The following is an 18,106-nucleotide window of genomic DNA, read 5'->3' on the forward strand; positions in this document are numbered from 1 at the left end:
AGGAGACAAAGAGCTCAAGGGTCTTCATCAAGGGCTGCCCTCACAGCTGCAGCCGGGATCATAGCTGCTGCCATCAATGTGGGATCCTCCTTAGCGGGTAGATCTCTTTGCTATACAGCCACGTTGGCCACCATGGGACCGAATAACCACCACCCAACAAGAGGTCAGCTCAAAGTAGCCACATGGGTTTGCAGCAGTGTTTTATTGGCTCAGATATAGTCAGTTGTCCATAGACAATTTGTTAATGCATAGTCTAGGTTGGGTCTGTGGACAGAGTGATTCAGTTTCTGGAAACGGCTGTTACATACTAGATCTAGCTTGTAAATTTCTCAGATCTGGTTGGCCAGTTCAGGATCCTTTAGGGCTCTAAAAGGAGGCCAAAGCCTTCCAGCATCGTCTAGTGCAGCATTTCAGCCACTAGCCTTGGCAGCAAGCAGCCCTTGTAGGCTCTATAGCCTTTACATACCTAGTGCTTATGTGGGAGCAGTTCTCGGCATCATCTGTAGCCAAGATCAGTCATATTCAGCCAATACTAGCCTCTTTAGTTCGTAGATCCAGCATTTCCATTGAGGATCCAGAGGTCGAATTCAGCCCCCTATATCAAGGGAAACTCAGTTGTATTTAGTGGCTCATTGGTGATCCAAGAGCAGAATAAAGATTGCCCCCTTAGTTAAGGGAAACCTTCAGTTGTATTTACATTGGCTCATTGGTGATTGCTAAGAGCAGAACAAAGATAGTACTTAGCATGCTTTCAGTCTTCCGGTGTGCAATGCTAATGTGCATGATGTGATGAAACTCTTCTATGCCATCAGTATATCTCTCTGTCTTCACTTGTAGTGTTCACACTTCCACACCCAATAGCTAGTACGGACAAAAGGATTATGTACTTGACATGGCTGCTGCTCTATCACTATTTGCTGTTGGCTAGGGTTTTCGTAGAGGAGTAATGTTGATGGTGTCAATATGAAGCCTTATCATTGGATCAAATGCGTGCCAATATTGGTTACATGGGTTATTTGTAACATATGGATATGGGAAACAGATGCACCACTTTTCATTTACAGTCTATTAACATATTTATCAAGGATTTGGAATCATGAACTTTTTGTGTTAGATTGGCATTGTTTGTGTCTAGAACTTGGTCTTATGTGGATGATTTTATGAGCATTCAAGCCATCCTTAACCTTGTTATTGTTGGAACCAGGGAGAAAGGAGAAAGAAAGAAAGAAAGAAATTTTATTAGAGTCTTCGGAAGACCGATGCGTCTATGAGACTGAAAGAAAACCTGATACAAATCACAGTAAGGGTGGAGCTACTGAAACAAGCATCATCACCCATGCTGAATCCTAAGTCTGATCATACATAATCAAATACATCTGGATGTAACAATGAAAAGAAAAGGACAATAATCACATGATGGACACAAGATTGAGGCAGAATGAACTCGATGTTGATTGATTCTTTAGCAAGTACATAGGGCCTCATTTATAGGCTGGGCAGCCTTCTCTTTTGACATCATAGGTGAGGTCACTAGGCCTCCACCTCACACACCTAGCTCACCTAACTCTAGGACTCTAGACACATTCACACCCACACAACTGTAGGACACCCTAGGACTCTAGGACACCCTACTCTCACACACTCCTACCATAGGACTCCTAGCCCTTAGGCACACACCCATGCATCAGTTTGACTCTACATACCCCCCCACAAATTGATGACCTCATCCCTCGGCAATAGTACATGGGATGCTCCTTGATGGTCCCTACCAATATCTCACTCCTCTCTCGGCAGTAGTATCTGGGATGCTCCAAGTCATGGCCCCAACCAGTACTCACTCCTAGGACTCTTGGTTTCTTATGTATCTTGGGGTTTTCTTGGTAAATTGACTAAGGGTATAGACCTAGGACCTAGACATCTTTAAAACACTCAAAACCCAATACAATCATTTTAGGAGTACTATCCATGGCAGAGTACCATTATTTGACTCAATAACACTCAACAACCCTTCATTACATTCATTTTGGGGGACAACCCGGGCAAAAGACCCAAATATCCAAAGGAAATAAAGGAATAAAAGATCTCTCGAAATGAGAGATGTCCTCTGCACAGCTGCTGCATACAGGTGTATGCACATCCAGAATCCGAGTGTCGATGAAGATCCCGGCATGAATGCCCTCAAAGAACGAGTTGATGAAGCCCATAGGAGCAGCTGCGTGAGGTAATTACAGCATGACTCTCAAAATGTCGGGCTGAGAGTGACCAGTGTTGAGTAGATGACCTCAATCTGAATTAATTTCGATAAATGGAGCAAAAATCCCCAAATAATTGGGCTAATCACATATGTTTGTACTCAAATTTTGCAAAAGCCCCAAATTTTACATCCCTAAGGCTTCAATTCTGAGTAAGGAAGTAAAATCAATGTATGTTTGTGAACAATAGATAGTGCAAACAGAAAAGCTTCATGGAAAATCAGCCAAGGTGAAATGTGACGATGCCTTTTCAGCTGAGCCTTTTGGGATAACCACACGATCACGTAGAGCCACCTCACTGGACGAAAAGAGATTAGAAATAAGAAACCCGTGTTGCAGAGGCAAGGCACCTTAATAGAAAGAGTCCCCTGCTCCAACCCGTAGTGAGAAATTCTTGAAGATCGTCACTTATGGCCTTGTTGGATACACAAATTCCAGCTCCCGTAGCTCAATCTCCCCGTGTGGCTTCTGCACTGTCTTTGCCTTCGGATTGTCCGGCGCTATCTTGGTCTTTCGATCAATAATGCTGAACACGGAAACCAGCGCATTGTTGCCCTTGATAAATTTGATGGAGGAGTAGACATCAGCGCATGAAATCGCGACCAGATAGCTGGGTATCTTTTTGCTCGTTTGCACACTCAGCAACCAGTGCCACATCTCTTTCCTGGTGTTTTTGCAGCATCAGCACAACCCTCCAGAGCAACTCGACAAGCCCCTTCATATTGAAGTCTGAGTTTTAGAAACAACGCCGTTTCTTGTAGCATGACCAAGAAGCCATTGCATAGGTTGTATAAACAACGCCATTTCTTGTAGCATGACTAGGAAGCCAGGTGCTTATGGTCGTCCTTTCCAGCATAGAAACAACATCAAGCTTTAGGCAAGAGACAGTGAACAAAATCGGGCAGATTTAGGAGGTACAGGTAGAGATTCTTGCTCATGGACACCAAGTAGAGAGAAGCTATCTCCATGCTAGCTCTGATACCACATGTTGGAACTTGGGAGAAAGGAGAGAGGTGGACAACAATCACATGATGGACACAAGATTGAGGCAAAATGATGTTGATTGATTCTTTAGCAAGTACATAGGGCCTCATTTATAGGCTGGGCAGCCTTCTCTTTTGACATCATAGGTGAGGTCACTAGACCTCCACCTCACACACCTAGCTCACCTAACTCTAGGACTCTAGACACATTCACACCCACACAACTGTAGGACACCCTAGGACTCTAGGACACCCTACTCTCACACACTCCTAGCATAGGATTCCTAGCCCTTAGGCACACACCCATAGTTATATCTTTCAAATTGTTGTAAGATTAAAGTAAATGTTTACTTGGGTTATTTTTTATTTCTAGTTTTAAAATTTTTGGGTTTAAAGTAGATGTTTACTTGGTTTGGTCTTACTTTGGGCTCTCTTGCAGGGCTGTTTCTTAATGTCTGCAACTACTTCGAATAATGATTTGGCTCCAGCTGCACGAGCAGAGAATTTGGTATGTAAAAGCTACAAGATCTCCTTGGTTTACAATGAATCGGTCAAATGATCATACTTCATAAATACATTGATTATGGAAATCAGGTTTGTGTGATTGACTAGTGATTGGGACAATTTGGTCAGATTGACTTTATTAAGACAACTTTAAAAGCAACCATGGCAAGATCTTCAGATATGCGTGATAGTAAGAGTGGGAGTGGCTTCCATTTATTCCTGCTGCTGAAACAGCCGCGACAGGTTCCTACGCCATTTCCTACTGCACCTAAACTGGCTGCTCCAACTATCCGTATAGTGCCGTGTAGTGCACGGACGCTTGGCACTTCACGGGTCACCGTTTGCATTACGTACACCTCCGCGTTGCGTAAGAATATTGTATTTTATGTACATTATATATACTTCATAAATAATACTGCATCTAGGCTTTAGCAAGGAAGGCTAGAGTAGAGGGTTTAGGAAGGGAGTAGAGTAGAGGGTTTAGCAAGGGGGTAGAGGGTTTAGGCAGCAGGCTGGAGTAGAGGCTGGAGTAGTTTGCTTAGGCTGGGTAGAGTAGAGGGCTTGGCAAGAAAATAGAGTAGAGGGCTTAGGCTGGGTAGAGTAGAGTGTTTTGCAGGTAGCAGAGCAAGCAAGGGAGGCGCGATTGAATCGCCGCAGAAAAACAGTATAAATAGTATATTTTGTACCCAGGACGTTTCACCCTAAATGCCATGTTTTGCACGTTTCTATGAAACGTTTCGGCCAAAAACGTTTCTACACATTTCGGGTGCCCGAAATGCGTTTTCTGGTCACAGGTAGATTTGGGCCATTCACTTTTGCAAGATAGATTACTTGCGAGATAGCTTTGGGTGGACAGACATTTGCACTTCTTGCAGCCTAGTACTATTGCATTTCGCTCAGTGTTTGAGAACTTCATTGGGCATTCACATTTGCAGAGCTTTTGCCATCATTTTTGGGCTGACATTTGCAGATTTTGTGTCCATCTTTGAGCTGTGTCAGCCTTTGAGCAGCTTCCACATTGTAGTGATAGCCTTGAGGCTTTGACATTTGCAAATCACTTTCTTTTTTGGGGATTCTCATTTGCAACAGCCAACATTGACTTATTGGAATGATTTTAGATGAAGACAAGCTTGATGGGAACAGCTATCCCATGTGGTTGTACTTGGTGCACCATTTCTTGGTATCTGTGGTAATGTATCTGGATTAGAGACTAGACTTGTCTTTGAGGCACATGCACCCGCTGCCACCGCATCCACTACAGGTGGTGCTACTGCAAGGGATGCCTAGGTCCATGCCTTATTGCATTTGCATGCAAGAGATTCATTATCCCTCACACCAGATTTTGTAAGACAACCAAAGATGCATGGGATACTTTTGCCCCTTTGTATCTGAGGCCAGAGGTGACTTTTTGAGGAAACGGCTTCACGGCTTACACCTGCAGGAAGGGGACACTATAGATGATTATCACCCTCATCACCGGCCCCCTGCCCTCCCCCTCCCTTGCTCCTCCCTCTATAGCAAAGCGCTCCTCCTCAAGTGCCCCTCCCGGTCCTCAGCCCTAGGGCAAGGGCAAGGGTCCGACCCCTAACCCAGACCCTCCCCCAGAGCAGTAGGTGAGAGCCCCCCTGCAGCAGAGGACCTCGGCCTCATGTCAGGAATCAAGGGGTAGCATGACCCACTCGCAGGGCTCGGACCCGAAACTGAGACGAAGACTTCGCTTGCCGCGAGAGTTCTAGCGCTAGGGGCCTTGGAACAATCTAGCTATTCTAGATTCCTATCCTTTGTCTCTTGAGTTGACAGTTTTGATTCTGCAACCTCGAAAGGGGGGTTCATTAAGTGTGATCGGATCCCACACTGGGGTATGGAGTCCGCCTCCACAGGAGAGGAGAGGTGGGCGTTGGAGATGTTTTGCTGGACCTGTGGCTTGGCTATGGCTCGTTGGCTTTCCCAGAGAGCCCAAGCTCAGGACTGGTAGTAGGAGTGATCCGGCTACCACCGGAAGCAAGGATTCATCCGACACAGCAGCACTAGATGCTACAGCAATGTGCAGAGGTGTTTGGGGCAGATTTCTCTTTCATGATGCAATAGGCTCTCAGGTGGGAGTAGAGCCGGTGGCTACTTTGGTCCGTAGGCGCACGGACATAGACTACTTTCCTTCCAAGCCCAGAAGTCCCGATTCAATAGGTGAGCTTTGTTCTCTTCGACATCTTCCTCATGAGCTTGACAGTGGTGAGTTGGAACTTGCTCTTACTCCACGATCGTGCACGTAGTTAGCCTTAGTACTTGATTCTTCGCCAGGAGTTGTAGTGAGCATTGGTAGGTCGGTTAGTTGACCTCCTGCTAATCTAGGAACATATGTTCACAACGGTTGATATTGTGCGCACCGACACTACCCTCCTGCCTGGTAGGGGGCCTGAGGTCCGGTTCCAGTAGTCGGTATGAGTATTGGGGCTTGTATCTCAGCCTCGCTTAGTGGCTTTTGAGGTTTTTGACCACGGGGAGCTGATCGAAGCCAGGGCAGTGTGGATGGGCCTTCATGCGGGAGGCCTCAGGACACCATGGATCTTGAACGTCTATGTAGACAGCATCAGCCGACTTTTTGGAAATGCCTGACAGAGTGCCTCTCAAATGTCGACTTGTGGATGGTAGGAGGCAACTTCAACAATCTAGAGTTTGTGGAGGACAAACAAGGTGGGGCCTTGTTCTCAGAGATGCCAATAGCAGCAGAGAGTAGTACCTGGGAGCAGTTTGTTTTTGCGATTAGTGGTCGAGACCCTTGGCGAGAGGCTGAGTTCACTAGGACTCTAGGCAGTGTACACTTTTCTTTTGGGATGAGGAGACATGATGGGCTGCTGGAGCACTTGGACCATTTTTATGCGGGGGACTGGGCTCTACAAAGAGGGGGATCTACTGGCATCTTAGCAGGTCCCACGATGTCGGACACTCTCCGATCATACTTCACCTAGAGCAGCCCCGTCCGGATCTACCCCAAAAGGGGATTTGCATCCCATATAGCCTGCTTCAGGAGGCAGAGGTCCAGCACTCTATTGCAGCGATCTAGCAACAGCCAGAGGGAGGACCCCCAGCGGGTTGGGCAGCTTGGATAGCAGAGGCGGTCCAGAGGAGTAGCACAGAGCTTCAGTGCCAGGCGCTTAGGAGGAGGCTTGCCATGCACTAGAGGGAGAGAGCCCTGAGGAGGGATTTGGCTTCCATATAGCGCCTCAAAGAGCAAGAGCTTGGCTCTCAGTGGCTCAGCAATAGATATGAGGCCGCACGACTAATTTTGCAAGATATGGAGGCGCGGAGGGCTGAGTTCTCATACCTCTCTTCCCGTGCCAGATGGGTGCAACAGGGGGACAGGATGACTTGGCAGCTCTTCCAGGTCACTGGGCCACGCTTAGCAGGTACGCCGCAATTGTAACGGCTGAGAGATGCACGTGGCTAGTTGCATACGGATCCACAGGAGATTCTAGAGATGACTACAAACTTCTATAGATAGTTGTTTCAGACAGAGGAGGAGACCCCTGCTTCCCTTGTGGCTAGAGAGGTAGTGTGGGACTAGGTCCAGCAATGGTCTCTCCAAGCCAGAGCAGGTGTTTAGAGGCCCCTTTCACGGGGAACGGCTTTGGGAGGCCCTCAAGGCCCTTCCCCCTCAGAGGTGCCCAAGGGAGGATGGTTTGACTCCGATGTTCTTTCGTTTCTTTTGGGACCATATCCACACTCCGCTCCTACGGACCTGCGAAGAGATTTTTGACACAGGCTCTCTCCTACAGCCCCTGAGTTCCGGCTGGATCTATTTGCTCCTGAAAGGAAGGGACAAGACGGACATTCGGCAATGGAGGCTGATTACTATACTAGACACTGCATACCAGATCTTAGCCAAGGTCTTGAGTTTGCGGTTGAGACCCCACCTTCCAGATATCATTCACAACACATAGACTTGTTTTGTCTAGGAACATAGCATGCTGGATAACATTTTTACCTTCTGGGAGGCAGTGGATTGGGCTAGAGAGGAGGCTCAGCCTCTCGCAATCCTTCTCTTGGATTTCGAGAAGGCGTATGATAGGGTGGAGTGGTTCTTCCTTGAGGGCACGATGAGGAGTTTGAGCTTTTCAGAGCATTGTATCCGAGGGATCTCAGCACTTTATGTAGGGAGTTCTAGTCAGGTGACCATCAATGGCCACACAAGAGAGGCATTCCCTTTATCCCGTTTTGTCCGACATGGTTGCCCTCTTGCCCCCTTCCTTTTCCTCTTTTTGGCAGAGGCCATGGGTTATTTTCTGCGCTCTCCGGTCGCCAACCTTTCAGGCATGCGACTCCCAATTCGACGGGAAGATGAGCTGCTGGACTCAGAGTTCGCGGATGACACAACTTTGTTTGTGGAGGGGTCTGTGGTGAGCCTTGAGACGGTCAGGGGGGACTTTGGCCATTTATTGCGAGGCCTCCAGGGCACGGATCAACTGGACCAAATCCGTAGGTTTCTTCACGGGCATGAAGGAGGTCCAGGACATCCAAAGGTCTCGGCTTCAGGTGGAGCCCACGAGGACATACAACGAGATATTCAAGGTGGTAGGTGGTGTTGGATATCACGGGAGAGCAGCAGGTTGCCTCGGTTCTAGAGAGCGTTTGGTGCAAGCTTCTATATTGGAGCTCGACCAAACTCTTCCTTGCAAGCATTGATCTTGTTGTCAACTAGGTCTTACTCTCTACATCCTGGTACATCGCATCCTGTTGGTGCTTCCACAGGGGTTGCATGGGACAGCTCATAAGACTGCTGCGCAGCTTTCTCTGATCAAGTTCTGACGGCACACGGAACATTAGTGCTAGAGTGGATTGACAGACAGTGATCCTTGCATAGTCTCGGGGTGGATTGGGTATTATAGACCTCGAGATGTAGAGCCAGGCCCTCCTAAGCAAGCTAGTGGCTCGGAGTCTCACACCTGGCACATAGCCCCGGAAGCTCCTCCTATAGAGGGGACTTCTCAGGAACACCCCCCGGGCAGGTGGGCAGTGGTAGTAGTCTTATAGGTGGATTTCCTTGGAGGCACCGCTCACAGTGAGAGGATCCCCCTTTGTGAGGAGCTTGATCAGGGTGTGGCATAGGGCTTCAGGAGGACTCATCCAGGCCAGCCCTTACTACAGGGAATAGTTCGAGAGACAGCCTATTCTCTGGCACTCGTAGGTCAGAGACGCAGATGGTTGGATGTTAGGACAGAGGATGCAAATCGGATGGGCACAGTGGGACAATGGCCCAGCGAGATCCTTTGGGTCCTGGAGATGGCTCTCCAGGGATATAGAGGCCAGAGCACAATCACTCTCTCACCTGCAAGGAGTAGGCATACGAATCGCCGAGATCGACTTAGCGATCCTTGAGTCGTGGTTGGAGGGGTTGCACAGCCCTCGGACCCCTCACTGTTGGGACGGTCGGTTTTTACGGACGGGAGTACCTCTCAGGGTCCGCTTCTTCAAAGAGCACGTGCTTTTCATCCGGGTGGGACTAGGTGGCCCAGGTTCGAGGGAGTCAAAGAGAGAGGCGGAGGAGTTGGCAGCCCTAGAGGATATAGAGTGGCAGAGGATCAGGGTTGTTGGACGCTTGGGCAAAGTGTGGCCTATTTATATAGCCACGATCCTAGCTAGGTTTGGCGACTTTGGCTGTGGGAGCGTAGGTCTTAGGGACATCCAGTGGGCCCCAGGTTAGTGGTTCTAGCTAGTGTGGTTGGGACACTCAGTCAGGATAGAGGAGGTGCCCTTCTTTTCTTATACGACCCGCATCGGTAGACACATTCAATTGGAGGCAGTGGCATGGACCCCATCGAGGGAGCGACATTGGTTGGAGCAGGAGCTTCCCAAGGAGGTGGTTAGCCGCTTTTGGCCACGAATATGGTCTAGCCTGTGACCACGAAAGATCTCTTACTTCTTCTGGATGGTGGCTCATTGGGGTCTGCCTATTGGTCCCTACCTGGAGCAGATGAGGGTTGATGGTAGATGTGTCCGCTGGATGGAGGGGGTCCCTTCCAAGTTACAGGCCAGGGACTGGATGCTCGCTGTTCTATCTGGAGACCTCGCAGGGCACTTCTCAGATGTTCGTCTGCTTAAGTGAGGTTTCTTCCAGATTGTTTTTGACTCCTCGGAGGTAGCACGTACAGTGCTTCAAGCTAGTCCGTTAGCACTGGGCTCCAGGAGGATTTTTCTGACCCCTTTTTCATTTGGGTTTGATCCTGTCGAGGAAGACAGCCGGACGACCTTACTCTTCATCAAATTTCCAGGCCTTCCTCAGGTGTACCATCGACTACTACATTCCATTGGAGCCGCCTTTGGAGTGGTTACTGAGATCCCCCCTCTCCTAGAGATGCCTACTTCAGCAGCAGAGGCAGTCAGGTCCGATGGGGTACCGCGTGTTAGGGTCATTGTCTCTGACCCTAACATCTTGGGTGACCACATTATGCTTCAGCGTCCAGATGGCTCCTTCTTCAGACAGAGAGTCAAGATTGCAGGGAGACAGGATCAGAGTAGGATTTGCAGGACCCTTGGGCACTTTGCCAGAGAGTGCCCAAGGAAAAAGAAAAGACCAAAAAGATCAACAGGTGCACCTCATAGCTTCACTCGACCTGGACCTTCTTCACGACCAATTCCTACTGCCTCATGCGCTACTAGACCTTCGACTTCACAGCCAGGACCATCAGCTTGTCGTCTTGGTACTTCTACAGCGCGGACAGGACAGCACGTCCTGCTTCGGTCGTCCCCTGTTGGGTGCCTGTCAGAGTTGGTGAGCCAGTACCTCAGGCTACCATTGACGGGGCCGCGGACCCGTCTTTTCAAGCAAGAGACATCCCTGTCTGGTTCCATGTGCAGATGAGACTGCTGCTCCTGACCCTGTTCAGATACAGGAGCGCTCATCTAGGGAGAACCTTTTTGCAGAGACCCGTGCTTTACTTGAAAACAATGACAAAATTGTGGCTGAGGTCATGCAGTTGTGGCCACATCTGTCTACACCTGCTGACAGAGGTAAGGGGGTTATTGGTTCCACTCCTCCTTCCGCAAGGCTCCTTCGCACTCCTCGCCAGAGGTACTTCGCAGGAATTCATTTTCAGTTTTGGCAGACTTGGGCTGAGTTTGAGGTAGAGAAGTTTGTACCCTCCACGCTTGGGGAGCACATCTTCCAAGACAGAGTTTCCCCCTCAGCAGGGGGGTGTGCTTTCCCTAGTTGACTTCCCTCCTCTTGATAGGAGGAATTTTTTGCAGGAGAGGGCTTTCGCTGCCACCGGGTCGAGTAGGATCTTCCATCCGTCCTCTTCCTCTCACAGATGAGGATTGTCAGTTGGAATGTTTAGGGCCTCGGGGGTGTACCTCACTGCCACCGCAAGCAGCTGATTCATAACCAACTTCATCCAAGTCTTACCGGGGGTCCCATGGACATTTTGATGATTCAGGAACACAAATTGGATGCAGGGATTGTTCCAAGTCGGGTAAGCTTCTTTGAGGCCACACTTTTTGGTCACCCGCCTTGGGCACCAGGGGAGGTACTTGCATTTCTGTTTCTTCTTCTGTACTCCCCTTGGTGATTGGACACGGGATCATAGTCCCTTCCAGAGCTCAGTGGATTATACTTTTGATTGATGGGCAAAAGGTTGGTCTCTTAAACCTTTATGCACCCAATTCTAGAGGGGATCGTGTTCTTTTTTGGAAGGAACTGCTCTCTTGGTCACATATTGCAGATGTTTGGATTATAGGGGGCGATTTCAACATGGCTGAAATGCCCTCAGACAAAAGGGGTGATAGGGAAGGTGGCATTCACTCCCTAGAGAGAGCAGCGTGGGATGCCTTCCTTTTTCAGTATAGTGGCAGGGATGCTTGGCATGATGATGCTTTTCACACTCAACCACATTCTCTTCTATTTTCTTGGTCGAACAGGAGATTGTAGATGCCTAATTGACAGGATGATTAGGCTCTTGACAATGGTGGTACTGTTTGCATTGCAGCTGGAGTGTTCACTTCGGATCATTTTCCAGTGGTTTTGATGGGTCTCAGATCCCCATGTGAGGCGCCGCTCTGCCAGTGTTAGCATTCCAGATTCTTTCTATACAGAGCAGGGCCTTACAGAGAAAGTGTTAAGGCCCTGGGTATCTCATTTGCAGGATGGGCAGCTTTCTCCTTCAGACTTAGCTGCAGCCCTCTTTGATATCGGTGACTTTTATCTTTCAGTTGCTCGTATCAAAAGGGATGAGATCCTCATGCATGAGATAGGTATCTGCCAGCAATTGGCTGCCCTCTAGAGGGAGGAGCAGAAGATTCCTACAGATGCTTGGATTCAAGAGCACCTTGGCTACAGCAAGGGCTCAGTAGCAGTCACTTTTAGATCGGAGAGCAGAGTATGCCTTTCACGCCAGAGAGTCATTTTGCACACAGAAGGGAGGTAGGGTCAACAAGCAGTTCTTCTCTACTCTTGGCCCGAGACAGGGAGAGCGTCTCATAGTTTGTTGACTCAGGCGGAGTTCTTCAGACACATCCAGATGCCATCGTGTAGGTTGCCACCGATTTCTATGCCTCCCTTCTTACATCAAATCCAGACACTCAGGCCACAGATGATGCTAGAGTGGTTATTTGGCGACACTTACCTAGGTTGGTGACAACGGATATGACTGTTTTACTTGATGCACCCTTCACCAACGTAGAGTTTAGGACTGCTCTCTCTGTCCTTCACAAGGGCAAGTGTCTTGGTTCAGATGGACTTACCCCCTTATTTTTTATTACTTTTTGGGATCAGATTGGGGATCACATTACCTCAGCCCTGCAGGGTGTATGGGACTCCGGTGAGATGCTAGACTCACTTACGGAGGGCCTCATCCATTTGATTCTGAAAGGGGGTTGCAGGAATTTAGTGTCTCAGTGGAGACCGATTACCTTGCTGGGTACCTTGTACAAAATTCTAGCGAAAGCTATCAGCCTTCGTCTGCAGCCCTTTCTACTAGATCTTATCCATGATACGTAGACGGGTTTTGTGCATGGCAGGAGCATCTTTGATAACATCTTCTCATTTTGGGAGGCTTTGGATTGGGCCATGCATAATGGCCACAGGCTGGCCATTCTACTCTTGGACTCTGAGAAAGCTTATGACATGGTAGATTGGGGCTTTCTGGAGGGCGCACTTACTCGTTTTGGCTTCTCAAATGCATGGATCAGAGGGGTGTCAGCCCTCTACAGATCAGCCCACAGCCCAGGTTCTTATTGGTGGAGTCAAGGGAGACAGGTTTGAGATTACCAGATCAGTCCGTCAGGGATGCCCCCTAGCCCCCTTTTTATTCCTTTTTGTGGCTGAGGCTATGAGCTATTACATTAGAGCTCAAGCTGGAATTGTAGGACTTAGGCTTCCTATGAGGCAGGAGGATGAGCTCTTATACAGTGAGTTGGCAGATGACACGGCTGTATTTTTGGATGCCACTCCACAGACACTGAATTCATTCAGGACCGCATTGGATTTGTTTTGCATTGCGGCAGGTGCACACATTAATTGGAACAAATCCAATGGCTTTTGGATCAGTGATGAGGACACTCCAGTCTGGGGGATTGACATATGGCTCACTTGAATTCAGATGGCACCTCAGATGTTGTAGCCAGGGTGGCTTGGGAGACCCTCATTCTCCCCACAGGAGAAGGGACTTGCAGTGTATGGCCTTGCTCTGCAAGTTTGTAGTGAGAGGATTGATGCCTGGACTGGAGCCCTGGAAGAATTTTTTCACGCAGCATTCAGTCTTGCACCCCTTCTCATGGGGGAGATTGGTTGGACAGCAGCAGATGCATATTTACTTCAGACCATTTGAAATCCCCCCCTTTCCCTCTCATGGCTGCTATTCTGAAAGCTTGGGGCTGCTTCATAGACACAGTTCGCAGAGTTCCACCCACCTCTCGTGAAGAGATTCAAAGGCAGCCAGTGATGTGGAATGACTCGATATTGGATCATCATGGCAGGCCACTTGGAGTGTCACATTATATGCAGTGGTCTAGATGGAAGAGGGGACCTGCCTCTACTGTAGGCGCTTGGCAGGCCTTTATGAGACTTCCAGAGGATCAAAGACTTTTAGCAGTTGGCCACCTCAGAGGGAGTGCACTCAAGATACTGTAGATACAGGCAGCCATTCCGCCAGAGTGGATTGACATAGATGACATGCTGCTTGCAGAGTCCACTTGGTGGGGAGCGTTCTCAGAGATGGGCATTCTGTTACAGATCATTGCATTGCAAGATGCACATGAGGATACCCTTGTCTTTGATGTTCAGTTACGGGAGGTAGACTTATCAGATCTTCTGATGATATTCTTTTGGAGGCTGCATTTCAGCCTGTTAGGATTGCAGGATTCATGGAGTGGGGCAGGGATTCACAGTGGTATCTTTACCCTGATCCTATTCTCCTTGCGCTGGGGTCTTGGAGACTCTGGCTGTATGGTGGTTTCCCTATCAGGTTCTTGCAGTGGGACCCAATGGATTGATGAGGGGCACTGAGAGAAGAGCTTTCCCTTCTGTCGCTACACAATTAGAAATGCCTGGAGGTTTCAGCTCAGCAGTAGAGGTTGGAGGCCCTCTAGAGCGCCACATTGGGTTAGTTTTCAGATTTCCGCAACTGTGCGGAAGAAATTTTGGCGTAGGCTCTGGAAATCCCTCAGGAATAGAAAGATCACTCTTTTCTTTTGGCTTTCTATTCATGGAGGGATTGCAGTGAACTTGTGGAGATTCAGGTTCGGGGCTGACCCTACTTGTCCTCGTTGTCACATGGCAGTTGAGTCAGTACAACATTGCCTTTGGGAGTGCAGACAGGTGAGGACGATCTGGAAAGGTGTTGCTAGGATTTTCAGCATCTTTCATACAACACCTTTCTATATGACCTAGGATTCAGTGGCTTGGTTATCTCTTACTGGTCCACAGGTGTTTTTCGAGGACATGATCTAGATCCAGATTTCATTGTACGGCGACACTCAGTGGAGTCTTGTTCCCTCCAGGATGTTCCCCTCACTCCTTTCAGAGCTGCTCATGCCTTAGTAGACACGTCTTGGGAGATTTTGGCTAGCATTGCATCTTAGCATATTTGGAGAGCCAGGTGTACAAAGGCGATGGAGGGTATCCAGGTTCACCCTTCCTAGACTATGGCCAGTATTTGGACTGACACAGTTTACACTCTGATGGCCATTTGGGCGAGCATGTAGGGATCCTCCAAAGCAGCCATTGCCAGGAGAGTTACTTTTTCAGAGTTTGGAGGGGATCTCCTTTCTTCTATGAGTTTCCTTCAGGGTTGAGATGGCATTTTCAGCCTCCATCTTGGTTCTTTATTAGCTCACTTTGAGCTGTTTTTTACTCATGCATTGCATGATGTACTCCCCCATTTGAGCTTGCTCTCACGGTTTTCATTCATATTTAATTAAGTAATTTTCTTGAAAAAAATAAATGTGCGCCCTTGCTAGCAACGCAGTGTCCCAGGCTCACGAGGTACTGCCAACCTTGGCTTGCAGGCATATTTTACACATATTTGCGGGAGATATCCGCTCGATGTATAGGCCTCCGTCCTAGCTGTTAGCTCTTGTTCCGGATAGTCCCTAGGCATTGAGCTGGGATTGCCGGCAGGCTGGTCTGGGACAGCCTGACTTTTTCTCCTTGTATTTACCATCATCACCCCTATTTTGGCAGCTGATTTGGTTTTTTTCAAGCATTAATAGAAGTTTCCTTTCTTTCGAAAATAAATATAAAAGGAAGAGTCCACAAAGATTGGGTCGGTTGACCTTGAGTCCATCCTCTATAGAAACCTAATCAATAGGGCAGTGGACACTTGGCTTAGTGAGCTCCCAACGGATCCAATGCACCCTTATTGCTGCATCATGGTACTAGGCTTGCTTCATGATGTCCACGAGTGCATCCCATAGAGAGATGCCAAAGGCAACAACAATAGATCTGGATTCTGTTCCAGAGGACTCAGTTAGAGAATATGCCAGAAATGCAGTTATTTTATTTTTCCGAGGTCGGATGCCACCTGCTGCAGAGGTAGGCAATTGGTTGACCCACACACTGGCTGGCTCGTTTGTTCGGAAGGTACACTATGCAGCTAGAGGTTTTTTGGAGGTCCTTCTGGTAGATGAGATTCACAGACAAATGCTTTTGGAACATTCGCCATTCTTTTTTGGGCAGCAAATGGTGCACGTTTTGCCATGGTCTCCCACAAGGGACTTTTAGGCTTTGATCCGACACAGATGTCCGGTCTTTGTTAAAGTTGTAGACTTCCCGCAATGCACGGCTTCACTCTTGCCTAAAATTGCAGCGAGTTTAGGCAAAGTGGTTTGCCCACCGCGGCCTAACGGCAACTCTAATGGATTTTGCATTCTTTGGGATACTGATAATCCCACACCAGAGTCTTATTCAGTCACAGTGAACAATGTTAGCATGGGAAGTGCATTTTACAAATTGAAATGGGGATTATTTGCAGGGGCTTGCTTTGAATGTAAAAAATTTGGGCACATGGCTTCGCAATGTCCAATGAGTCAGCATAAAATGCCTCCTGCCACTTTGCCTGTACAGATGCCCAATAAGGATGCTCCTGCCTCTATTGGGAATAAAAATAACGGTAATAGACAATTTTTTTGTGAATCAGGATAAAGGCAAAGCTCCAGTGGTTTCAAATGGGACTGCTTCTTCCCCTTCACTTCCTGCTATTCAACCCTCAACAAAAGGACCAAAAACTCCAATTAATGGATGGCAAAGTCCAAGAAAAGTTATTTCTGTTCCACGACCTCCACCCCCTCGCACTTGGAATGGTGCATCTTCTAGTGGAAACTCTCCAGAGGTCAATTCAGGAATTGGGATCACATGGGCTGCAGTGACAGCTAGCAGAACCCTCTTTCCTGAAGAAGAGGTTGCTGCTTTGCTGTCTACTCCTCAGGCGGATGTTTCTTCTCAGGGAAGAGGCCTTGACCCTGAGGTAGAAAAGCAGGGTTGACATCCTGAAGGTTGCTGCTGTACATAGCTGTTTTCTTTCCTATAAATATCTGTAAATATGACTGCTCATATCAAATGTTTTACACTTAATGTTCAGGGGACGTGTGACAGTAGGAAATGGAAATATGTATGGCTGTATATCAATAGATTTCAGCCTGATATAGTGGCATTAAAAGAACACAATTAACATGTCTATGCAGGAAAGACAGGTCATTACTGTGGCTATGATATCTTCTATGCTGGGGAGCACTCTTTCTCAGGTGTAGTCTTTCTGATTAAGCATGAGCTTCAGCCAGTTATTGCTTTAAATGACAATCAAGGCAGATGGATTATTCTTCAATGCATCATTCAAGGCGAGGTGTTTGAGTTTGCTTCTGTCTATGCACCTCAATCTTCTCGGGATAGAAGTGCAATTTGGGATGCCATGCAACGATATCCATGGAGATATCATGCCTTTATATGTGGGGATTTCAATAATGCTCTGCAACATGGTGACAATACATCAGGAAATACTCATATGTTAACCCTTGAAAGGCATGCATGGTCTCAATTACTGATGCGCATCTTGATTTGGTTGATCTTTGGAAGGAATTGCAGCCTTTGTCACCAGGATACACTTTCCAACATAATGCCCTTTCTTCTTATCAGGCACGTCTGGATCATTGGTATAGTGTAGCTCCGCAACAAAATGATGATTTTACATGCAAAATGTGGATTGACTATGCCTTTGTGCATTCAGATCATGCACCGTTATGGTTGAGGTTATCTTTTTATGATATGCCAGATGATAGACTGCCTCAAAGGCGACATCTGATTGTCAACAATAGCTATTTGCAGCATGTTGTTTTCAAGGCAATGGTTACTGAAGCATATTAATCTTTGTCTTCTCAGAGCCACTTTGATATTGATAATGCATGGGATTCTTTTCTTTCCAAAATGCAAGTTATAATTAGAGGCTATGGCAAGTCTTACATGAAGACTCTGAGGGAAACTGTTGCTCTTGCCAAATTGACTTGTCAAGACCTCACTGAACTCAATCATCTTCGTCCCTTGTTCTTGCATGAGCAAACAACACTATGCCAAGCTAAACATTGTCTTCAAATCAATGATCACATGAAACTGGCTAAATGGGAGACTAGAGCAAGACAAAGAGCTTTTACAGATAAAGGTTGCCCTTCCAAACAATTTTTTAAAAGCTTGCATCAGAAGAGATTAAAAGCAAACATTTGCAGGGTGCTTCTACCTGATGGTTCATGGACTACATCACGGTCACAGCTTGCTTCTGTTTGTGTACATCATTTCTCTCAGCAGTTTGGTTCTGCAGATCCTCTCTCACAGCAAGTTTTGTCTGCAAGAAATTTACTTTTGCAGCATGTTTCTCCTATTATTTCCACTAC

At 47.6% G+C, this 18,106-nt stretch overlaps 1 protein-coding gene across 3 annotated transcripts in view; it reads left to right on the forward strand.

Moving 5' to 3' along the window:
• APC7 (tetratricopeptide repeat (TPR)-containing protein) overlaps positions 1–18,106 on the forward strand; it is a 158,079-nt gene that overhangs the window by 27,106 nt on the left and 112,867 nt on the right. For all 3 annotated transcript variants that reach the window (XM_087388798.1, XM_087388791.1, XM_087388782.1), the window contains one exon: positions 3,675–3,743. In XM_087388798.1, coding sequence (XP_087244924.1) covers positions 3,675–3,743 — 69 coding nt within the window. The remainder of the gene's footprint in view (positions 1–3,674; positions 3,744–18,106) is intronic.

Source organism: Dipteris shenzhenensis, chromosome 2 (assembly GCF_047967505.1).
Source record: "Dipteris shenzhenensis isolate YYH24624 ecotype China chromosome 2, Dip_SZ_1.0, whole genome shotgun sequence".
Lineage (NCBI taxonomy): Eukaryota > Viridiplantae > Streptophyta > Polypodiopsida > Gleicheniales > Dipteridaceae > Dipteris > Dipteris shenzhenensis.